This window comes from Mustela nivalis (assembly GCF_964662115.1).
Source record: "Mustela nivalis genome assembly, chromosome: 10".
Lineage (NCBI taxonomy): Eukaryota > Metazoa > Chordata > Mammalia > Carnivora > Mustelidae > Mustela > Mustela nivalis.
In genome coordinates, this window is record NC_139029.1 from 97,273,281 (window position 1) to 97,298,757 (window position 25,477).

The window sequence follows — 25,477 nt, forward strand, 5'->3', positions numbered from 1 at the left end:
GGGGAGATGGAGACTGACAGCCATATTTGGGTCTCCATATAACCATAGCCGTGGAGTAGGGTTGGAAATGAACTATTTAAATGAGTCTCTCACACTACTCCGGATGGCCTCTAGATGTGTGGTGTGTGCGCCGGGCAGAGGCTGCAGGGATTATGAGTCTTCACGCGGTGACTAGTGGGTCCCTTGCTATGGGCCTCACTGGGCTTTGTTGGTGACCATCATGTCTACTCTGGGTCCCTTGAGTGGACGTGCTCTATTGATAGAAGGCTGCTCAACTTGTGCTGTCCCATTTTTGCCTCAGTTGGACCTCCTGGGCCTCCCTGGCTGGCTCAGCCTCACCTCGGGGCTTAGCTGGGTCATCTGTTGGGCTCCTGCCCAGGCTGTAGTGCCTCTGTGTTAGGCCCACCTACCTTCCCTTTCATGGCGTGTGAGAACCTCTAAGTCCCTGACTCCCCCACAGAGAGGGCGATAGGAGGCCTTCAGACCAGGCGGCATTTTTACTTTGATGCGACCGGCTCTGCATGTGTGTGTGGGGGGTGGGGGGCTGCCAGTTTTCCTCTGAAGCTCCCCACCTGCACCCCTGGATTTCGGTTTGAGTAGGGAGCGAAGGCACGTGCAAGTCCACGGGCTTGCTTCTCTCTGGTCTCTTTCCTCTTTTTTCATACTCTGCTGAGGTGGAAGGGGAAGATCTCTTACTTCTTTTTCCTCTTGCAAAGAATCCGCCTCAGGTCACATCCTTGTCTTCCACAGGACAGCAGGCTTGGCGGCCCAGCTGTCATTTGCATTCCCTTTCTATGCTATATGAGATGCTTGTGAAGAGGGAATGCCGCCAGGCTGGCTCTTCCTATGGGAACCTTGGGACTGTGGATCATTGAGGTTGAGAATACATTGGTTTATCCCTCCAAATTATTTGTCTGTGTTACCTAGAGGATGGGTAGACCTCACCAAAGTGGTCAGCGTGAGCATCAGCTGGGGTCATAGTTCAGTTTATATTGCTAAACTTGCTCTCTTCTGCCTGTAGGGTATACAGACACCTAATCAGGGCAAGACAGGCTTCCTGAGATACGGCCTTAGGCAGCCTCTCCTGCTCTCTTTTGCTGCCTCTCTCCCCATACCCTGTGCTCTGGTCAAATTGGGCTTCTCGGTGCTTCTCATGTGCCCTTCATTCTGTCATGCTTCTTTGCCTCCATGCTCTGTCTTCCGTAGGCCATGTCTTATGAAATTCTTCCCTTTCTCCCCTTTTTGCACTTTGCCTTCAAGTCCTACACATCCTTCGAGGCCTGGCTCATGTGCTGTCTCTGAGGTGAAACCTCCCAGAACTCTTCAACTTGGGACTCTCACGGCTAACCTCTGAAGCTCTCTTTTGCCTTCATTGCAAACCTTACCAATTCCCATCTTGTGTTAGCATCTATGTGGTAGTGTATACATCTGCTTTTTTCTTTTAGATTATAAGCTTCTGGGGCGGTGGGCACCAGACAATCCACAGCCATATATGGACTGTGTATCACTGTCACCTGTGCCTTCTGTCACCTTGCTTTGCACACAAAGGTACTTGACAAATAAATAATGGGTATGCAACTACACAAAGTTCTCTAAATCTCACATTAAAAGCTTTGAAACGGTATAGAGGAGCTGTTTTTCCTAACATTTGGTGGCACTTTTCTATTAAATCTCCATGCAGACCTCTTGGCCTGAGAGAGAATGAGCTGTGGGAAGCAGGTTTTCAACCTTTTCTCTCAGGCCCATGAAATAGAATGTCATTTTATTTACAGGGGTCTGTGGAGGCCCCCAAAACATGGCAGCACAATCATCTATCAGAAACCCCTATCATAAATGAGCTGGACAGGATAAGCCAACTTGAAAGAGAAAATAAAATATTATAACCCTAACTTGAAAAGAAAATATGGTGTGCGGTTTATTGCTGTGGATTATGGAGGAAGAAAGAACGGATTTTAAGTCAAAAACAGAAAAGCAGTGACAGTCTTTAAAGTCCGTACAATATTCACAAGGCAGACACTAGACTTTAGAGAGCCAAAGCTTCAGGCTCCTGCTCTGGTCTATAAAATAGATGTAAAATTGCTTTTGCTACATTATTAGTGCTGCATTATTAGTGTGCCATTCTAGAAACAAGGAACGTTTTAGGAGAAACAAAAATTAACTTGGGTACTTTCAAGTCAGAGTCTGTTGCTCAGAATCTCACATTGCCTTTTAAAGACCTTTAACAATTGCAGCTTTGGGAAATTCCACTCTGACAAAGTGAGATGGAAGAGGGACGTGGAAAAGATTTGCAGTGTAAGAAATAACTTCAGACGTCCTGGTGATAAGCTCTGCAATGATCAGAAATGGGAAGGTCATCTTTAATAATGAGATTCCCTTCTTCCTACAATCACCTTCCATTGAAAGCACCTTTCCTCCTTCCCTGAGCTCCTTGACCCCCACCCTGAAGTCTCTGTTGCTTGAAGCTAGTGAGTCATTAACATCTGGCTTAGACAAAAAAATATCAAAAATGCCTCCCATGACCAAGGCTGAAAGTGGAAATGTAAGAACACATGTGGAATTTGTTGGTCAGGCTTGGTCTAGTCTGGGGGCATGGGGGTGGTGTGTACAACCCTCACTGAGGAGTTCGAGGGGCTAATATAAGATGTGATAGAGAGGGGCTTATGCTCTGAGTGGAGGTTGAACCAGATGGCTCCTAAGGACCCATCCAGCCTGGGTCACACAGTCATTCATGTCTTCTGATTTTCTTGTAAGCCTTGGAGACTGGATGTAGCCTGCCCCACTGAGTCCCCCGTTTATAGATTTTCCTTTGGGTGCAACCTTGAGAAAAGTGTAGCTACTTTTGGTGTCTTTTACAAGAACATTTTAGGTCATTAAAGGAACCATCTCGAGGGGAGAGAGGGAAAACTAGAGTGAGATGGTAAGTCTGGTCAATTATATGGTTCTTTCAGGTTGAGGCAGGTTGTCTAAGGTTCTGATTGCTTTGGACTGGATTGACTCATTCCATTTGTTCATCATTCACTCTCACTCGCTTACTCGCTCATTCACCCAACAAGGGCTTTTCAAGTTCTTCCTGTATGTCATGTATCACGGACTTGACCATTGCCCAGTTTTCTAGTTCCATGCCTTCGTGTGTCTAGGCAAGTGATTTATCACCTTTTCTGGGGCAAGAAAGGTGAGCAGAAGGGAGTTTACAGTCACATACTGAGAAGACCTCAGTTTTTAGGGAGAAGTGGGTCAGGTGGGTCAGACATCTGGGTGCCAGGCCCAAGTCCTATATCAACTTCCATTCAAATCTCAGACTTAAAAGAATCTAAATAAAAACAACAGCAGTTACCAACAGAGTGATTTCTGTTAATTTTCCAGGAGCAATGCAAAAAGGAGTCAGTTAATATAAATATAATTTATTTTCTTTGTTTCCAGATCACCAGATTAAAAATTGATCGAAACCCTTTTGCTAAAGGATTCAGAGATTCTGGAAGAAACAGGTAAGAATAATTGGGAAAGACATTTCTTTTCTTCATGACGTCATCCACTCCCCCCTCTTCCCCCATGCTCCATTGGTGGCTTTTGGCTCCTGCTTTTGGGGGATCACTTGCACACTATGCCTCTGTGCTGACTCAGGCAAAGAGAGATGGATAGCTGATCTGAGAATCAAAAAGCTGTTTTCCGGTTTTTGTTAACACTCTGTACATGACCAGATCAGAATCCTCATGGTATTTTTCTCCCTACATCATGCTTGGTAATCCAGTCACTTAAATTTTATGGTGATTTATTGCCACGAAACGATTGCTCCTTTTTCTGCTGAGTACTCTAGGTGGCTACAGCACATACAGTGATAACCTCATTTACTTTGTATTATCAAACAAGGACTTGTGGACAAATAAGAATTACCAGAAGATGATCACCTTTAAGATTAGCTAAAAACTGTTAAAAAAAAATTAGCCTTTTCTCTTAAGGAATATTCCCCAAATACATTAGATGCTGCCTGCCTTAGTAAAGATAGTTTCTAGAATGCAACCTTTCCTGATGCTCTAGCATTAGGATGAGGCTGTCATGGAGGGAAACTCTTAGGACCCGCTGATGTTTGTGGGACTGTTTGCTCTTGTTGTAAGTGGTCTTAACGACTGTGGCATTTTTCTGGTTAATTCTGCTTCTCTCTAAATCCTTTCTTTCCCACCGTTCCTATATAAAATTAAAATCTGTTATCCCTGGAGCTAGGGGAGAATGGAAGTTGCTAGGAAACACAGATCTATCAAAGGTTATTCAGCCAGAAAACCCACTTCATATAAACCCTACAGAAACCACAAATGTGACACATGTGTCTTGTAAAGTGTGTAGGCTTTACGTTAGTGTTCAGACCTTTCCCTCACTTGGGGCATTTCTTTACATCTGAATGACACAAACTGTCAGGAGTTCCCTTTGCTATCTTCTCCGCAGGAGTTTTCAGATTAAACTATCTAGGATTATATTTAGGATAACTTCATGAACGGTGTAGCACATTCTATTAGAACCCAGATTTATGCTAAAAATCATCTGTAGTGATCACTTCCTTTACAAAATTATTTATGGAAACACTTTTTTTTAAAAAAAGATTTATTTATTTATTTATTTGAAGAAGGGAGAGGGAGTACAGACAGGGAAGGGCAGAGAGAGGGAGAGAGACATTTTAGCAGACTCCTCACTGAGCTCAGAGCCCGCCGTGGGGCTCAGTCTTACCACCCTGAGATCATGACCTGAGCCAAAACCAAGGGTCAAGTGCTTAACTGACTGCATGATCCAGGACCCCCCAAAAGCACTGCTTTTTTAAAAAAAATTATTTGTTTTTTAAATTCCACTATAGTTAGCATACAGTGTTGTATTATTTTCAGGTGTACAATATCACGATTCAACAATTGTATATATTACTCAGCACTCGTCATGAGAAGTGTACCCTTCACCCCCTGTAGAAGCACTTCTTAATGAAACTCTTATTGTATATTTAAAATACCATTTAAATTGCTATCCAATTTTACTTACCTCAGAATTTCTTAAGATTATGTCTATTGAGTAAAGTAAAATTCACTTCAACTTCTAGTTTGAAAACTTCAGGCCACAGGCTTTCCTGTTCAGTGAAGACCTTTGTCTTCCAAATGTAGCAGGTGAGGAATGCATACTTATTCCTTCCATTTGAGACAGGCCTCTTCCTGCCTTCCTTGTTCAGGTCATAGAACTTGCCTGTGAAAGGTGTCCTGTTGCTTCCTTTTCAGGGCTCTGCATTCTGGTCTTACTAAGGACCTTGCTGGTGATGGTGTGCTCAGAATAGAAGCTGGCCTTTCATAAAGAAGCTGCTAGGGAGTTTAAGATCATTAGCTCGAGTCTGTGGGTGGATTGCCAGGGTTCTGTGAGTTCCCAAATAATATAAAGAAAATTGAGTGTGGATGAGCAGGTGTACATTTTCTGGGGAGAGGTCTATAGCTTTCTCCAAGTTTTTGAAAATTTCCATGACCAAGTGTTAAGAATTTCTGCCGTAGACACCACAAGGGGTCAACCCTAATGACTTTAGTTATTCAACTACTTTCTCTTTCTTTCTTCCTGTATCCCCAGTGACACTTAGTATTTGTTTATTTTCTTCTTGGAACTCTAAAGATTGTTTTGATTTTTTTCTTTGCTTTTTTTCTTCTTCTGGAGTCCTTGTTTTTCAGAGGTGTGACCTAGAACATAAAATTGAAATAGATAGGCTGCACTGACCAGCATCAATGCTCTGCTCTAGAACTGGAACCATGCTTTAGTCTGGTGATTTAGACCATGTAGCTTGAAGCATTTGCCTCTGGTTAGGAAGTTGCGATGACATCTTGGTGCAAGTCCCAGGGTCCTCCTGTTCCCTCGCTGGGCTAGAAGGGACCTTCTCATCATTTAGCCCTGGCTTGGGTCTGCTTTGGGGCTGGTGAATATCTTCCTGCTCAGGACAGACAATTATTTCTCCTGCCTGGTGGGCTACTCTTCTTTGTAAGGAATCCATGGAAAGCACAACTCTGGATTCTCATTAGCCCATTTCAGTGCCTTATTTATTTATTTTTCCGGTAACATGTTGATTCTTTGTGATGTATGCCCCATTTAAAGCTTCAGGCTACTTTAAGTAACTTAAGTAATTACCGAAATTATCTGTGATTGAACACTTACTGTGTTCCAGACCTTTCACTTAGGTTTTTTTTTTCCCCCCAATTTTTAAAATGACCCATATTTTACGAATGAAGGAACTGAGGCTCAGAGAGCTTGATCAGCCTCTGTAGGGTCACACAGCAAAGCTGGAGCGCAGAGTAACTTCCGGGTTCCCGACTTCAAAGCCTGTGAACTTCGTGTTCTATCATGCTAACAGTTTCAGCTCAACGTATTTTATCTCCCAACAGATATGGAAACGAGAACTCTTCCTCTGAAAACACATCGTTTACTTAAAGGTACTACTCAAGTACCCAGAAACTTCTTTTTTCTAAATAAAACAATCTGTATCTTCTCCACCTGCCTTTGCAGCCATCCTCATTGCTTTATCATCTACTTGCTATACCCCCTGTCAACAAGGGATTCCCTAGTAGAGGAATAGAAGTCAGGCTGAACTTCCTAGCAGGAGAAACCATGACATAATGGCCTTGAAGTCCCTTGTCTCATGAGATGGCAAAGGTGAATCATTGAATATAGAAGTAATTTTTGTCTTCCAGCAGTCTGGGAGTATAGACTCATGGAGGCCCTTGTATTCTGTCTTTAAAAAATTTCAAAATGACCTGATAATCAGACTTGAAATCTCACTCCCTGGCTGCAGGGTCTGATGAGGGCAAGAACCATTAATGTCATTTTGCAGATGGGAACGACTGATGGATGAGGATATGGGGGATTATTTGTAAATCTTCTGGGATCTGGTGGTTCTTTGCCAACACCAGAATCCAGTTCCTTACCTTCCAACCAGTGCCTCACCTATTGCCCTTCTTGTGTTACCAGAGTTCTTATAAGTCTATGATCATCCCCATGCATTTTAGACATCAAATGACTCATAGCAATGGGCATGGTTTGATGAGTTGCATATAAATGTACCCAAAACATACGGATTACATTTCCTTTAAAAACACACGGGCTTAAAAATTAGGGCGGGGGGAGTTCTTGGCCAGTGTTTTTTGGTTATGCAGAACACAAAACATTTGTGGAATACTTTGGAGTTACAGAATTTGCCAAACCTCAAACCAAAACATGTTTAGGTTTGTCGATCTTAATCTATCCCAGTGTGATCCAAAGGCTCAGGGAGGGAGGGGTGTGGAGGGAAGATGGGGAGGACACAGCACCCTCTGCACTCTCTTCCCTTACCTCTCCTGAGTCTCTCCCACCCTTCCAGCCTCTCACTGCGGAGTCTTCTGATTGGGGCTGGCGGGCAACAGCAGTGTCCTGAGCAAAGAGAAGAACTCAAGGGAGCTGGACTGAAGATCCTTATGTCCATGTAAAGAGATATCTGTGGAGAATACTCCTGGCTTCTACCCTCTCGATTTCTCCATTCCCTCACCAGGCACCAGAGTGACCCCTCTGATTGCTGAGTCCGGGAGAAGGAACTCTTGAGGTCCTGCTTTCCTCCACACAGCGTACATTCTAACACATTCTAGTACATTCTAGTACGTTCCTGCACACAGCGTACATTGCCCTGTGTGGCAAGTTCAACAGAGGAGGCCTGCTGTTCTGGGAGGCTAGCTTGCTTCAGGGGAGTCCTGACCCACTCATTCAGCTTCCACATCTGTGCCATAGTGTCCACACACTATCAGCAACGAAACTGGTATTTCGGTCTCTGTGGCTTCAGGCTCCTACATCCTTCTCGGACTTTATTTTGAGTTCAGATGAGGACAGGAGGTGACATTCACTGGGCCTTTCAGAACCCCCACAGAATCCACAGTGAGTCCACAGTGTTAACCCTGTGGTGTCACTGTCCCCAGAGCTTGTCACGGCCCTCCCTGCTTTCTTAGGAAGTGCCATTCACACACTTCAGTGTAAGGAGGTCGCCACTCTTTAAACCACACTTAGGGAGTGGTTGCTTTGCCTTCCCATATAATTGTGTCCCTGATTAGAAATCTTTACCAGAAGTGTGTGTTCATGTTGAGGGGAGGAGTGGTAGACAGCTGGCCCTTTTGGATAGAGACATTGTCAGATTTTGCTTCCAGGGATTGATTGTCTCTGCAGTGGAAGGGCAATTGTGTTTAATTCCAAATTGTCCCTCCTTCTAGATTTCTCAGAAATCATGTGGCTCAATTCTGGCTTTGGGTAGAGCCAGCCACGTTTACCCATCTGCAGGCCTAGCCCCAGGGCACAATATCCAGAGTGACCTCTGGGACATTTCTCCTTCCCAAAGGAGACAGTAGCCACTTGCTATTCCTAGGAAAAACAGATCCCCTCAGCTTGATGAATTGATGTCTTGGGATCTGTGTTCCTGGGCTCTGCCCGCTGCTAGAATGTACATTCCTTGAAAACTGGGACTGTACCTTTTTTAGGTTTCTAATCTTAGATTATTTCCTGCAGTTCCAGGTACACAGAGTAAAATGATAATTGTTTACTTAGTTACAAAACTGCAAACAGAGTTGATGAGTAACAGAGAAATTAAAAACTAGGAACTTGGGAGTGAGAAAACCTTACCCCAAGCAACAGCGAATCAGGTGTAGCAACAGCAGGGGGCTAGTTTTAGACATCAACTAAAAAGGGAAGAAAGAGTGAATCTATAAATAGGCTTAGTTTGAAGACTAAGGGCAATTTTGACTCAAATCTGGGATGGACTGATGCTGTAGACACTGATTTAGCCTGTCCTAGAGTAGACAGGCACACCCTTGAGGCCAGCAGAGCCGTGTCTGAAGAGTGGGGATGTGTTTATACTACCTGGAGAAAAGGAGGACTCCCAGCAAGTTTCAAAGTCTGGGAGCTTCAGGAAAGAAGAGGTCCCAGAGGGTGAGCCCAAACAGAGTGAGGTTTAGTCGAGAAAGGTCGCTCAGTGGTGAACAGAAGGGGAAAATTATATCTTTATAGATGGACACCCCAGCGGGTAGCACATTCCAAAGAGAAGACAAGGGTCATGGAGCTGAAGAGAAGCAGGAGTGTTTGCATTGAGTCCCATAGTCAAGAAGCAGCCTCAGGAGGTCCCTCTGTCTGCATGCTTGGTGAGCACACTGTGCTCAGCTAGAGGGACCGTCACAACTGCAAAGACTGTGCACTATAAAGGGATAGCCAGAGGAGCAGAAGGAAAGAAGACATTGTGGGTCTCTCAGTCCGCATCTAACGTGGAAGCCTTGTCTGTTGGGAGTGGCTGCCAAGATTTTATAGAAGGCTCAAGTCGGCTTGGGAAATTTTATGTAATTCCCAGGGAGTTCTCCAAAGCAAACATATACATAAAAAGGAGAGGATTAAAATTATGATCTGTCTGGGGAGTAAAGGTTCTACGAACTTGTTTTAAAAGAGTGCCATGGAGTGCATGACTCTGGGTTCTCTCTGTACCCTTCATCTAGTCTTTGACCTTGGCCTTACCCTTCCTCCCAGACTCCATTGCTTCTAAGGCAACTGCAAGGCAACCCCTTGCAGTTAGTCCTAGTTAGATGCAGACTGAGAGACCCACATGGTTTCCTCCAGATACTCCTAACTGGCATGGTGCCCTAGAAGCCACTGCTGTTGGTTCCACAACAGGCCCTGGTAGAGTGGCTCTTCTGCAGTGTAGGGAATTGGTACAGCTCCCTAGTAGGGGATCTTTTTCTCTATGGAGGCCACCCTCGGAGGCTTAATCATGACTCAGATCCCAGCATTTCAGAGCTGACAGCAAGGAGCTGGTGTCAGGCCCTGTATCATGGGGTGGCTGGTTCACATGGAAACTGGCTTTAATAGGTTGCCTGTCACTGAGAAAACAAGAGGGCCTGCAGGAGGCAATGTGTGAGCTAATTCTCTGCCAGCCCTGCTGTTTGCTGGGCATGTGGCTGGCGGCAGTCCTCCTTGGTACCTAGTGTTCCTTTACATGGTGCGCCGGAGAGGGATCTAAAAATGGAGCCATTAACTGCGTTATGGGAATAGATTTGCTTGTTGGAGGAGGATGCTGAACGGGGCTGATACTTAACCCAAAGGAAGGCATCTCCACTGATGGGGAGGAAAATCTTTGCAAGGAAAGGATTTTCCTGGGACCCCCTCTTAAATGGCTGCTGTGCCAAGGCCATGCTCATAGAGTGAAGATGCACTTCCTTGGACACAGGCAGGATACCCTACCGAGGCGTAGCTTCTTCTCTCAAAACTCTGCATGGAATCAGAGTGCCTCCAGTTAATGGAAGTGAGAAGGAAGGAAGAGGGAGAGTCAGCTAGATCCCAGCCCCAGGGTCAGGTCATCTGTGCTTAGATCTGAAAGAAACCGTTTTTCTTGGTGAGCTGGGGAAGAAGCGTGCAGTGTGGGTCTCAGTTAAAGTCTGTGAGAAGGGTTCTCTGTTAGAACCAAGTGTCTCAAATCTTGTCCACCCCCTTACCTACCTACTAAGCTGAACATACGAAATTACTACATTTGTGGGCCCAAGAGGTGAAATATCAGCAATTTCATACATTTCAACCTTGTATGTTTATTTCTAGGAATTCAGATCCCACGTGTTCAATAATAATAGTAGAAATAAGCATTTCACACGCAGCCCGTGTTGTCCCTTTTTTGTCTCCGAGCTGACTGGTATTGTTACAGTGTTTCCCATTTTAGGGATGGTAAAACTGAGTAGGGTGAGATACTAGCTTTCACAATTTGCCAGTCCAGCCAATGGCAGCATCCAGAGGGTGATGTCCCTCTCCCTCAGCGAGGCACAGCTTGCCAGTCATCAGAGAGCCCTGCCCTCACCCCTGTCCGGGTCCCCATTGCTTCTGAAGCCTCATGTAGCAAGCTGAAAGCCAGGGAGCGGACCCCCTGCCTTCTTTCAAACCAGCACTACTTCCAAGGGTCTCCCTCACTTTCAATTATTATGTTTTTATTTGTTCTCCCTCGGGCCACTGACTATATTTTTCTAGCCAATCTCATCCTGCTCGTTCCCAGGAATCCTACTAACCCCTGTAGGTTTTGCCTACTCTTGTGTTATCCCTGGCACGGGGGCCACTGAGCCGAGCAAAAGTAAGTCATCCGTGTCGAGCTTCCTCTCAGGAACTGTGGCATCTACAGCTCAAGGTAGCTGGCCTTGTCCTAGACTCCGGTGATAGCCTTCCTGCCAGATTCCCCCTCTCCCTCCAGGCCGTGGCTGTTTATCATGTCCCCTGGCTTACGGTCTTCCAGCCGGTACTTGACATTTTTCTCTGCCTTGTTATTTCTTCTTCCTCCTCCGTCACGAACCTTTTCCACCATTGTCCTCTTGGCTGTGTGGGTTTGCCAGGGAAAAGTTGGCAGTTGTTTTATTATCTATGGCACTTGCCCAGGGATGGTGTCATCTAACAGAGTGACATCTTTTTAATGGCTAACAGATTGGAGCTTGAAGTATCTGCAAGATAATGAGGCCTACCGGGGCCAAAGGGACACGTTTTTGGTTCTCTGAGGAGAGAATGAGACACGGAATTGGGTAACATGAGGGTCCCTCCACATTCAGTCTGGAGCCAGGGGTTGACCCAGGTTTGGATTCCTGGGAAGTAAGAATGTTTTCTCCTGCTACAGGTCACAGCCTAAGGAGCTGGTGGTGGTATTTCTTTTGCTTGGGGGTAGAGCAGTGGTCCTCGAGCTTTCATTATGTTTTTTTCCTCTTTGATATATTTTATCTTTAATCAATCTGTATTTATTATAATAATTAGGAGAGAGCAGTGTTATCTCTGTTTTAGAGGCAGGGAGACTTGGGCATGAGATGGTGATACGGCCTGGCCGAGATTACACAGGGGATCAGCAGGATGGCACTGTGAACCCAGGCAGTCCGTTTCTGGAGCGCCTGATCTTCTTCACCACTAAGTTCATCTGCCCCTTGTGTGATTTCATGTTTCCCATTCAAGTCAGAGCACTCCAGTCAAACGTGAAGAAACTTAATCTCTTAGCCTGCATTGTGTTGTCAGCGATTTTTCTCGAGGCAATGAAAACTCCTTAGGGACTGCCAATGCTTCCTGTTCAGACTCCATGTGGGGACAGGGTTCCCAAGTTGGGAATCACTGGGTGAGGAACAATTTCGACTCAGCCCCAAGCATCTGTCCATTGGACACCTGTTCTTCCAAACCACTGTGACAGCCAATTCATCATGTAGATGTACTTACTGCACCATCTAAAGCCAAGTTTTGAATGATGCCCCCCCCCCCCAATTTGTAGACCTCCGTTGGGAGGTCTTTTAGATTATTCCTGGACCACCAGTCTGTAGAAGCCAGTTCCAGATCCAGAGGAGAAGAAAGATGTGGAAGGGTTCACCTCACCTCGGTGGATGGAAGACAGTCTAAGAAAAAGGATTAAGAACTTGAGATATAGTAATTAGGTCTGAAAGAACAGTATATTCTGGTTCTGTCTTTTCAAGTGCTGAAACAGAAAGAGAAAGGAAAGAAGAGCAGAGGTACAGGACCGCCCATGGGATAAAATCCAGGCCCCAATAAATATCTCTGGTATCCACCCCACCATCTCATCTTGCACCTGGAGCTGCGGCCGCCCTAAACTATTTTCAGTTCCCAGAACGTGCCTTCTCTTCCATACCCCCACGTCTTTGTATATACTGTGAACTCTCCTGGGAAAGTTCTTTCTGCCTTTTGTCTGCGTGGAAAACTGATGAGTACCCTTTAATACTCAGCTGAAATAACTGGTCTTTAGGGAGCATTTCTGGAACTTTCCAGGTGGAGGAAGTACTTCTTGCTCAGTGCTCCGTGGTCTCTTCCATGTATCTTCAGTGTAACATTCATCACACTGTTCTGTGATCAGTCATTTACATGCTGTTCTCTTTGTAATGAACAGAATACTCCTGATTTGGGGTAAAGACCCTATGTCTTTTTTGTCTCTGTATCTCCTGGACCTAGCACATTTACTGGCTGAAAGTCTTCTTTATGATTTCAAAACCACATCTCTGTAGCCCTTGACTGTCTTCTATTAACAGATGACCAATGGCCTTATCAATGTTCCTTTTGTTACCAGAATCACTGGCCAACAGCTTGGGGAAGAGTTAAAAGTCAGAACTACAGAGAAAAGAAATTGAAGAAACATAAAAAGCAAGCCTCTATCATTGCAACACAAATAAAACACAGAAAGTATGCAGCAGAGTGCTAATAGGTTCATGAAGATAGTCATAATTGTTATTATTATCATCAAATATTTGCTGAACTTTTTTTTTTTTTAATAAGAACTTTGGAAGAACAATTCTTTACAGTCTGGCTGTTTTTACAAATCAGTTCATCTTGAGGCATCATCAATTTGCAGAGGAGATCTTTGGCTTGTTTCCTCTCCTTCCTTGTCTCCCTCCTCTTTAGCACGTTCTGTTAGTTTGGCCAGTGAGCAGACTAAAAAGTCTACAGAGAAGAGGCTTGGGAATCAGAGGGGTGATTCCAGCCAAATGACTGAACAAAGAGGGTTTGGATATGGCCTCTGTTGTCACTGGAGCAAACAGGGAAAAGTAAGCAAAAGGGGAGACACTTGCCAATATGATCATCTCTGATTGGAAACCTCAGACATTGGGTCTCTGGTGTGCAACAGACCCGGAGAAGCCCACCATGTGGAACACGTTAATGACGTGAGGTTACCTAAGCTTGCTTTTTAAAAATCTGTTTTGGACCATGAATTCACTTTTAAGAACCTTATGATAAAATTTTACAAAGCTAGGGTAGAATGATGATGAATAAGTAAGCAATGTATTCCTCATAATAAACTTTGAATAGACATCCAAGTGGCTCAAGATGTTAATGGGTAGTTGGCAGAGATTCTTATAAGGGAAGATGAGGGTAGAAATGACTGGTCCCCGAGAGGGGGATTCAAACTGTTGTAGGTCAGAAATTCCGTGACCTGAACAGAAGAAACCAAAGGAAAACTGAAACCCCCCTGAGACCTGAGTCAAGAAAGGCACAAGCAGCTATAGGAACAATTCCCAAGTCTCCAGTACTAAAAGATTTCTTTTGTCTGCACAGTCTTGATTTTACATCAAGTTGTTTTCCTAAGTTTTAGGCTGGCTAAAATTCATGAGATAATGGTGCAGTATTAAGACATAGGGTGAAAATTGACTCCTTTGCTTATTCATTGAATGCATACAGATTGAGATCTGACCGTACAACAGTCGTCACTCTAAGCACTGGGACACACAGAAACGGGGTCTAAAGTAGACACACAAGTGATGAAGAAAGCTGGATTATCTAATTCTTAGCTTGCCACCTCACATCACCAAATCCTGATATCTAGCACTAGTACTTTCTAACAATCACACCTATTTGATGAAGCTTAATGGAGTTTGAGGACAAATAAGATGTGGCATAGAGTGAAAAAATAGGATTAATTTTTCTAAAAAGAGATATGCTTTGAATATGTAAGTAGATTCAGGAAGTATCTGGGATAAATCTATGAAAGATGGATCTACAGCAAAGCATGGTGAGGGATGGGTGGGTGATCTCAGTCATTATTTTTCAGTAGTTACAGCCCCTCCCCAACAACTCCACCACTAAAATGAACCTTCTGACAGAGCCCTGGACTGGAGGGAGCGTAGCTGTGTCCATATGTGATAGCTTGTACATTACATTCTTAACTGCTAAGGAAAGTCTTCCTGATGAGAATGTGGAAACTATCTGGCACTTGTCACCATTTACTCACTGGTAATGGAACCAGAGAGTACAAGTTTTGTCAGAGATTTCAGCCCAAGATCAGAAAGAACTTTCTAACGTCTATTAGAAAACTGAATGTTTTCCTTGGGAAATACCCCAGCAGAGGCTGGGTAACCATTCAAGATGGCATCCCAGGAATTGGAAGTAGGTAATACCTAAGAACTTTCCCAATTTTTAAATCTATGATTCTACAACTCAGTCTTTCAGTTGGATTTTAGATTTGGATAGATGGGTAAATGGTCACTATCCTATATAGTGTTGATGGCCTAAATAAAATTATGAATAACTTTGCCACAGGCTTTTTGCCTATTATGAAAATGAAATCAAAGTTTTTCTATTTCTTGAATAAATATGATATGGGCGGTATATCAGTGTGTAATTGTTTCTTCACAGTCATCTGTCACTTTCTTGTGAAATGAGAAGGGACTGTTCTTCGTCCTTGAGTTAATGTTTTGTCCCTCATGGGTAAATGCTCCTGGGAAGAATGAGATAGGAGGTGAAACAACAAAGACCTTACCATTTTCAGTGAGCCTCCCATGCCATTAAAGAGAATCCTAAGATGTTCTGGTGGGTGGCCAACATTCCAGAACAAGGCGGTGAGATCCATGCCTGGCCTATCTCTTTCTTACAGTCATCAAAGCTCAGCATAGCTTTATCTGCCTATCCTCTTATTATTCTAAACTCCCTAATTGCTTGGACTCTTTCTCTCCATAAATAGTTCCATGTACTGTATTCAGCATTAATGTAGGTGACTATGTGGATATGTCTTCTATTCCTACTTTTAACAGATTAACAGCTAATAAACACCATGCAACACCCTCTCTTCTCAACCTCTTCTAAAAATACAGAGTTTGATTTGCCAACATTGGTGTATTTAAAGCCTCCAAGATTCCAGGGAAGACTTTAGAAAGTTAACTGTGCAAGTAAAGCCTGTTCAGAGAGGAAATTTTCCAACATGAAGAGCCAATCAGTGTATCAGCAGCTCATCTGAGAAGAACCTCAAGGGATCTTCTAGTCATTTATAAGGAGAGGATAGTTGTTCTCACTTAAAAATAAAGCTTCTCACTTTATTCTTGGTCTGCAGGACTGAAGAGAACTCTGGAAATGTATTACCTAGGGAGGAAGACAGGCAGCATAAGTTTCATCTCAAGAGGAAACATTTGTCTTTTGCAGGAAGGGATGCCATGTTACCTTCTAGAAACTTTGCAGTGAAAGGACAGTGCTACCTACTCTTCTCCACCTTCCTTGTCCATAATCCCTGTGCTTCCGCTCCCTCCACTTAGATGGAAGTGAAGCAGTTTGTTTTAAAGAAAAGTTAGTAATAAGAAGCTTTAATGAAGTTAAAAGTTCAGAGCTTTAAACAAAACCCAACCAATACTTTTTTGAGGATATGGGATATCAGCAAGTGTATGACCAAGATAACTTGGATAGTTCTGTTGAAGGGATGTCCATCAGCACCTCATATATATGGTAGAGAATTTATTGAAGAGTAAAGTAGGTAGTGTGTGCATATTTTAATTAATGGAACCTCCAGTATCAGTGAAACAGAAGCCTTTAATGTATTTGGAAAATACTGGATGTTTCCTGAGGTCTGATGGTCTCAAGTATGTGATCCTCAAAGACCAGCTTGATTATTAGATTTTATAGGACACAGGATCAGTATTTGCAGAAACATATTGGCCCTTTTCTCTGAGGTATAATTTCTGGGACCAAACCCCTTCTTTGCCTTCAGGTGGGAATTTTTTGTTGAGACAAACTCACATGTGTTTGCTAGCTTGCTTTTCCTTTCGTTGCTATTACCCTGCTTGTCTCTGTTCATTTAAGCAATTTGATGGTTCTGTGGACTCCACATACTGACTGGTAGGGGTGACTCGGGGCAGGCTGTGTCCGTGCACTGCGGTAATGATGAAACATCGTCCTGTGCTTGAGAAACCGTCAGTGCCTGTCTGGGCTCAGCTCTGGTCATGATGGTATTAGTGACCTTGACCTTTTTTTTTTTTTTTTTAAAGATTTTATTTATTTATTTGACAGAGAGAGATTACAAGTAGGCAGAGAGGCAGGCAGAGAGAGAGGAGGAAGCAGGCTCCCTGCTGAGCAGAGAGCCCGATGCGGGACTCGATCCCAGGACCCTGAGATCATGACCTGAGCCGAAGGCAGCGGCTTAACCCACTGAGCCACCCAGGCGCCCCAGTGACCTTGACCTTTAACAATTGTTTTTTTTCCATGAAGACCGGACCTCCTTTGAAGAAAGCTCCAAGCAAAATTCCATCCTGGTTATGACTTGCTTGCGCATAATGTGAATTGGGTTAATTTCTTCTTCCTTATGCATTTCAGTGTCATCTGTTCATTGTGCTCTTCTAGACTAATTTCCTCAGCGGGGGGCAGGGCGCAGTGAAATCTTTCAGTGCCTATGTACATACCACCTGTCAGACAAACCACTGCAGGATCTTTAAAAAGTCAGTACATTTCTTGGCATGATTTACAACCACCTTTGTTGGCTTTTTTCTCTGCAGAACTGGACTGGAAGCCATCATGGAGACTTACGCATTCTGGAGACCCCCCGTGCGCACACTCACCTTTGAGGATTTCACCACCATGCAAAAGCAGCAAGGTAAGGTCCGAGGCCATGGCCTCTTCTTAGTGATAGTGCTGGGGAGAGAGTGGGAGCAGAACTGAATACAGCACATCTGGGCCCAAGCCAAGCCATGGGTCACACCGGTTCTTCTAGAATGAAGAGTACTTAGTAGCCTTGTAAATAACCAAAGCATAGAAGCCAGCTCTAGATGCAGAGTTCTCTCCCTTTTCTGAAAAGCAAGGTTATGTTCATGTTTACAATGGGGGTGAAATGATTATTTCTATGCCTAAGTGTTCATATAGCCCTTGGTATTCCAAGATGTTTAATAATAATTTCATATATATGCCTCATTGCAGCCTTATCAGTTTCCTTATTCTGGTTTTGTAGAGGAGAAAAAGCTCAGTCCAAACAATAGGAATGAACTGCTTAAATCTGACAGTGAGGAGGTGATCCCTGCAAGCCCATCTGAAACTTGCAACTTATGCTCCCTCCTTTTCTGCTGAACACCTGGAAAGGCATGACACCTGTCTCAAGTTGATGTGCTGGGTGAACTTTTGTCTTGCACTGTTCTGTGCTTTTCCTCCAGTTTCTCCCTTCTCTGGTAGCTCAGGTTGGGAAGCCAGTGACTTTAGCAAAGATGACTCCTGGGCTGACCTCAACTCTTTTCCTCAGTCGGTGGCTCTTCCCACGGCAGGACACCTTCACCTCAGGAAGCTTCCCAGAGTGTCAGACACTTTATGACTCTCTCTCTCTCTCTAACCTCCTTCCACCCCAAAGCGACATCAGTCAAAATTACAGAGCTTACTCTGTTCTGTCACAGGGCTGCCATTAATGGAACCCTAAGTTTTGAAATTGTTGGCTCTGTCATATGGGAAACCTTTCTAGGACTTGAAGAACTAGGACTTAAAGATTATATTACATTCCTCTCCCAGAGGAGCTTCTAGCAGTTTGCATGCTATATCAGGTTTTGTAACCTAAATTATTGAAGTCTCTCAGGTTTTAAGATGAAGGTGATTAAAAGGATAGGAGTTGGGGGCAGACCCCTTAGGTGAGGCTCTTATCCCCATTCTTTCCTAGCTTTGTGACCTTGGCCAAGTTCCCCATTCTTTCTGACACTTAGTTTTCTCATCTGCAGAATGGAAAAATATAATAGAATTCTTGTGAGGATTAAACGAGACAGTACATTTAAAATGGAGTAGGCCCTCACTATGCGCTAGCAATCATCATCATCACCACCCCCTGGTGTCCCTGTGCATGGAGACCTGGGAGGAAGTTCCCTCAGGGACGAGAGATACTGCCTTTCTGATGATTAACTATTTAAAGCCCAAACCTCATCATAGGGATCTGATGAGACAAGTAATGCAGAATTTCCATCCGTTGTTTGTTTTGTTTTGTTTTAAATGGAGGCGAAAAGGAAGCTTTCCACATGAAGCAACTTTCTCCTCATAATTCTGTGAGAGAAGCAGGGTCAGTACATATTCAGGGTGCTGCTCTTGCTCTAAGGCCCTCATGGGCCCTGAGAGGCAGAGGTGTTATGACATTTGGGAGATCTGGTCCTTCATCTTTGATGGCCACGAACTCCCTCTATAACCTTGGGCAAGTTACTTTTAGCGAGTCTGTTTCCTCACCTACCAAAGAAGGGTAACTTTTCGTTGAGGTCATTTATATAAACATGCTTCATAAATGAAAATGGGTCATTTCCACACAAAGACACTTACTTGATGTGGTGTATTTCTGAGGTGGCTTCTTGTTTCTCTGCCTTGCTTTACTCATTGACTGCCCAAACTGGCTAAGCGAGAATTTCTATCATGGAGGCCAGTGTGAGAAAGCTGGTGGAGCAGGCATTGGTGGTGACATTATGTTCACTGCTGTACTCTTGAGAAGAACTATCACAGGGCCTGGCAGCCTGGAAGGACCTAATGAAAGGAGGTCACTTTGCACCGTGGCTCAGGTGGGTAAGCTCACTGATACACTGGCTTGGAGCACAACATCTGGAATGTTGTTTGGATAAGGATGTGGAGTGATGATTGGGGTTGACAGTCTGCATTTCACCAGCCTGTGGGGTGGTTGGGCAGGTGTTGACCATTGGAAAACTGTGGTTTAAGAGAAACTGAGCTTTCTTTCTTTTTAAGATTTTTTATTTCTTTTCTTGTATTTTTTAAATTATTTTTTATTTTTAATTTTTAAAAAGATTTTCTTTCTTTCTTTCTTTCTTTCTTTCTTTCTTTCTTTCTTTCTTTCGAGCATGAGCCAGGGGAGGGGCAGAGAGAGAGGGACAGGGAGAGGCAGACTTCCTGTTGAGAGAGGATCCTAATGAGGGGCTTGACCCCAGGACCCTGGGATCATGACCTGAGTTGAAGGCAGATGCTTAACTGACTGAGCCACCCAGGCACCCCTGTTTTTAATTTTTTTTTTTTTTTTTAAAGATTTTCTTTATTTATTTGACAGAGAGAAATCACAAGTAGGCAGAGAGGCAGGCAGAGAGAGAGAGAGAGAGGAGGAAGCAGGCTCCCTGCTGAGCAGAGAGCCCGATGCGGGACTCGATCCCAGGACCCTGAGATCATGACCTGAGCCGAAGGCAGCGGCTTAACCACTGAGCCACCCAGGCGCCCTGTTTTTAATTTTTTTAAATTTAAATTTTAATTAGTGAGCATACAGTACAATATTGGTTTCTGGAGTGGAATTCAGTGATTCATCACTTAACGTACAACACCCAGTGCTTATCACAACAAGTGCCCTCCTTAATGCTCATCACCCACCTAGCCCATCCCCCACCCACCCCCCTCCATCAACTCTCAGTTTATTCTCTACTGGTAAGAGTCTCTTATGGTTTGTTTCCCTTGCTCCTTTTTTCCTTTTCCTCCTTTCCATGTGTTCATCTGTTTTCTTTCTTAAATTCCACGTATGAGTGAGATCATATGGTATTTGTCTTTCTCTGATTGAGTTATTTCACTTAGTATAATACTTTCTAGTCCATCCACGTCATTGCAAATGGCAAGATTTTATTTTTTTGATGATTGACTAATAGTCCATCGTTTATATACGCTATGTCTTCTTTATCCATTCATCAGTCGATAGACATTTGGGCTCTCTCCATAGTTTGGCTATTGTGGATAATGCTGCTATAAACATTGGGGAGGCTGTATGTCTTCAGATCTGTATTTTTGTATCCTTTGGGTAAATGCCTAGTAGTGCAATTGCTGGGTCATAGGATGGTTCTATTTTTAATATTTTGAGGAACCTCCATACTGTTTTCCAGAGTGTCTTCACAGTTTGCATTCCCATCAAAAGTGCAGGAGGGCTCTCCTTTCTCTGCATCCTTGCCAACACCTGTTGTTTCTTATGTTATTGATGTTAGCCATTCAGACAGGTGTGAGGTGGTATCTCATCATGGTTTTGATTTGTATTTCCCTGATGATGAGTGATGTTGAGCATCTTTTCATGTGTTTGTTAGCTATCTGGATGTCTTCTTTGGAAAAGTGTCTATTCATGTCTTCTGCCCATTTCTTAACTGGATTATTTATTTTTTGGATATTGAGTTTGGTAAGTTCTTTTTGGATTTTGGATACTAACCCTTTATCAGATATGTCATTTGCAAGTGTCTTCTCCCAATCCATAGGCTGCCTTTTTGTTTTGTTGATTGGAGAAACTGAAATTTCAAAGCAAAATGTCACACTTACTTAGTGACTCCATTTTTTATTAGTGGGGGGGGTGAACTTGGAATTATTGGATACATATGGTAGTAGGATGGGGCTAAAGGAGAAGCCAAAATTCTATTAAATTGTTTAATTGGAATACATTTTTGAACTATACACTGAACTTGATCCAGATTCTCATTATTAAGAAATATGTGGCTTGGTTTCTTGACGTTAACAAAGGACGTAAAAGAAACAACATCCAGTCCCTCTTCCCTTAAGAACTAAGAGTTCCAGTAACTCTGGACAGTAATCCTCATAAAATGAAGAAAAGAGACAGAGCCATCTATGTTGAACTGTTTTGTGTCTTAGAAGTAGAGAGTGTTGAACTTGTAGTAGAAACTTCAGTGGCAGACTGAGTCTTGTAGCAGTTCCCTTTTGGTGAAGTGAGTGTTGGCAGCATTGGTGCCAAACTTAAGTTCCACATGATGATTGCCTCACCCAACGTCCCTATAACCTCATCACTTCAAACACGTGAATATCTGGCATGTCAAATCTGCGGCCCTGAGCCAGTTCTGTGCTCCTGTTGCTGCTGCTGCTGCTAGGGGCTGGACCCTCTCTTCTGTCTGAGTGAGATTAGGAGGCTGCTTTTTTTTCATCCCGTCCTTGTGGTCATTTTTGTTTCTATCTCATGAAGACCCATTTGTTGATAAAATTTCAAAGGAAAACCCCTTAGTTGAATTAGCCACCATTTCGCAAAACCCCAGATCTTTCTATTTTAAAAAAGATACTGAATGGGTATTCTGTATAGTTGTTTTCTCCACTGGAGAAGAATGCATGGGATTCATCCTCCTCAGTCTTTTACACAAAAAGAAACCAAGGTACAGAGCAGTCTACTTGCGTGTTTGCCGCTAAGCGGTGGCAGAAGTGAGTTGAGGATTCCCGGGTGGCTCTCCATCTCGATGGGGCCCTGGCCTTTCCACCACTTTCCTTTCTTCATTCTTACTCACTAGAGCTTTAATTCACTGCAATTTTTTTTGTTTGTTTGTTTATTAATTTTTTTTTTTTTTTTTTTTTTTAGTTTACTCTGATATTTTCTTGTCAGCAACTTGGCAACTTGAACATTAAGTCTAAATAGGTCAGTATTTTATTTTCATCAAGTCAGATGTCTGGTCTTTACTTTCAGACATCTTCACTGAGAATCTGCCAGGGAGTTTACATGTTGGGAGAGTCTGAAGCTAGGGATTACATTTCCGGAGTGGCTTCTGCCCAAACATGGCTAGTGGTGGGGCCAAAATGAGCCAACCATGGAAGTGGTGCTTGGGGGATGTTGACTGAGGCAACACAGATAGAGAATAAAAAAGAAATCCCAGGCCAGCTATGGCCAAGGGCAGTCCTGTTGTTCTTTTGATGTATACTGTGGAGCTATTTGTTTGGCCCAAACTGAGGGGTCCTTCTCCATGGGGTCTGACAACTGTTGTTTATAAGGTACCATCTGGGACTAGTGACACCAGAGCTGGCAGAACATCTTGATCTGTGGAAGTAAGAGGACCTGTCATTTACAAAAACCCTCCCTTCCCCTCAACTGGTAGCAGACAAAACAGAGGGATTTTAACACTGTTGGGGCTTTATATCTGTCAGGCAGTTAAAAGGATGTTGAGCTTCTCTGTCAGTGTTAGGCGTTTCATCAGTTTGATTTGTAATAATTACAAATTACGATTACAAGGTTGGTCCTTGAAAGGGATTAGATGCTGAGAATTCATACCAGTAAAAGGTAGAGAAAGGAGGACAGTTCAGTGGACAGCGTGGCTTTGAACTCCTGTGGATCGCCGAACAATTCAGAGATTGCCACTTAACGCAGATCTCATTTATCACTGAGATCAGGAATGATGCCCATGAACAGCTCAGATGCCCCCAACTAAGATGCTCAGATGCCCCCAACTGAAGGCATCTCAGTTAGGTCCACTAAAACAGTTATTGGTGACATATCCTATGTTGTCCCAAAGTCCCTTATGCTCAGTGTGTCCAAAATTGAGTCTAATTTACCTCACAGACTTGGCGCCCTCTCCTGGAGGAAGGACACTGGTATCCACTCACCATCTGGTTGTTTCCTTCCCTCCCTACCCACCATAACCAACAGTCACCAAGTTCTGGAACCCACCCACACCTTTAATCTCCCTTACACCACCCTGCTCCAGACTCCCACTTGACTTCATTCTCGGCAACCCCCAACCCCTGCCATTGTGGTAACATAGCTGCCAGCAGCCCTAGACCTCCGTCTTCTTAAGTTTAAATCTGATGGTAAAGGTCAAATGCCCTTCTTAAGGTTTCTAGCAAAATCTCACCAAGTCTCACTGACTCTAACTGTGTCACCTCTGAACCAATTACTTTGGCGGGGGCCAGGGAATATGATGCTTGGACCATCCAGTCCTTAGTCATCTGCCTTCCTCAGAGGTGGGCGGGGGGAGGGCTGAGTGGGGGAGGGGGTTTCTCAGTGGGAAGTTCCGTAGTGTGGCCAGGAGAGAGGCAGATCAGCTCTAAATGGCAATCACAACCGATGTGTATACAACAAAGTAAAACAAGTAACAGAAAAAACAAGTAAAACAAGGCAGTAAAACAAGTAGCAGGAAAAACAACCCAATTAATGGAAGGGGGAAAGATGGGGCCAGCCCACCTGGGGCAGTATCACAGGCGTGAGACAGGGCCATGCAGGAAGCACAGAGACTCAGAACCCAGAGGACCTATGTGAAAGATGAGAACTGGGTGAATATATTAAAAGCTATTTTAAAAGGAAGAGGTTCAGATCCATGTATATCTTTAAACTTTACGGAGAAGGATGCATTGGGAGTCTTTCTAAGATCGAAACCACACAATTCTCATTAGTGCTGTAATGTTATGCATCTGCATTTTAAGAAGGGTACTCCTTTCAACTAAGGGTAATTCCTTAGTAGGGATGGACAGGGCTGGGATCATGACCATTAATTTCATGGCCTCTGGGTTTCTTCCCTGGGATGAGTCCATAGGGTGTTGACATTTTACCTTTTACCTGTTTGCAAGCCTCAAAGAATGCTGCTCAGGGCCATGGTGACTCCGCCGTGTCCATTCTTCAAGGATACATGCCACTGAGTGATAGGAGAGAAGAGTCAGGCTGATGGAACCAAGTAATCACATGGAAATTTATTCTTTACTAGCCCAGATGGGGTATTGTTTTTACTGTTTTTCAACTTGGGGGTTGGGGGGAATAAAGCACAACAAAATAAACCCCAAAGGAAACTGTATGTGGAAGCCTCCATGTTACAATCTGGAAGTGATCGATTTAAAGATGCAAAAGTCAGCAGGTTTGGTATTCAGGATTTTCATGGTCACATTTAACTTGTCTTCATGGTATACAAGTATATTCTAAGTTATTGTCGTCGTATGGAAGCACTGCTAAACATGTATTCTTTTTGGTTAGTTTGGCCCTGAGCCTTAAATATTGGAACAGGCTAATGTTGAGGATGAATTTCGATGAGGACTTCCTCGCTTGGGTCCTGCAGGGAGGAGGGATGGGTGGGGGATTGGTCTTGGAATACCAGAGACTTTTCAGCTACTTGGGCATTACATTTTCGTCACCTCTCAGAAGTGGATTAAGACCTCTGAGGACAGTGGGAAAGACACCAACCTACCTACAAGTGTTCAATTCCACTTGCTTGGTCTGAGAAGAGATAGACTTGGGGCATCAAATTTCCATTCTGGGCGGGAGTGAGGGGAGAGGGAAAGATAGGAGAGAGGAATCCGAGGTGGTTTAGCTTTTGGGAAGATTGGCTTAATGGGCCCATAGTGGTTAAGGGCCCACAGCTCCATCATTCACAGCCATGAAGGCAGCCTGTTACATCCGGGTACCTAGCTGTGACCTAGCTGCGGGGAGGCCAAGAGGCTCAGCTCCATGGATAGGAGCCAACACTTGAGAGTTGGAACCCGAATGTCCTAGGATTCCTCTCTCCTTCTTCACTTACAGAAGAGCAGAGAAGAGGAACCAGTATTTACAATGTGCTGAACTTTGACAAATACTTAATGCCTATGTGCACTTTATATTATATGTTATTTCATCTGTTTCTCAGAATATTCCTACAGAGGGAGACACTCAACATTCCACTTCCATAGAGAGGCTCGCTCACAAGATGCCATACTCAGTAAGAGGGCCGGGCAATCCAAAACTCTGTAGTCCGTGCTCCTCTAGTAAATAAGGTCTCAGTCCAGACTCTTAGAGCGTCGGGGAGGGGATGAGGTCAGACTGTTATGCAGGAAAGGGAGGTAGGCTTTTCCTGTGAGAGGCAGCTCTGACCCCTCTGTAGAAGTGTGCCCAGGCCTTCCACTCTACCCTAGCTCTTCTGTGATGCGAGGCCTCAAGGCAGCCCGGCGTTGAGATGCACAGGGAGGACTGCCTGCCTCCTGAGGCTTTATTTAGCCCTTGGCTGGTTCTCTCCATCTCATACAACGACCGCTAGTCTGTGAGGTAAGAGAATAGCGACTTCTCAGTATC

The 25,477-nt window shown here is 44.0% G+C and overlaps 1 protein-coding gene across 2 annotated transcripts in view; it reads left to right on the plus strand.

The window, feature by feature from the left end:
- The window catches only part of TBX15 (T-box transcription factor 15), a 103,299-nt gene that overhangs the window by 71,179 nt on the left and 6,643 nt on the right, over positions 1-25,477 (plus strand). For both annotated transcript variants that reach the window (XM_082685215.1, XM_082685216.1), the window contains exons 6-7: positions 3,421-3,485; positions 17,259-17,356. In XM_082685215.1, coding sequence (XP_082541341.1) covers positions 3,421-3,485; positions 17,259-17,356 — 163 coding nt within the window. The remainder of the gene's footprint in view (positions 1-3,420; positions 3,486-17,258; positions 17,357-25,477) is intronic.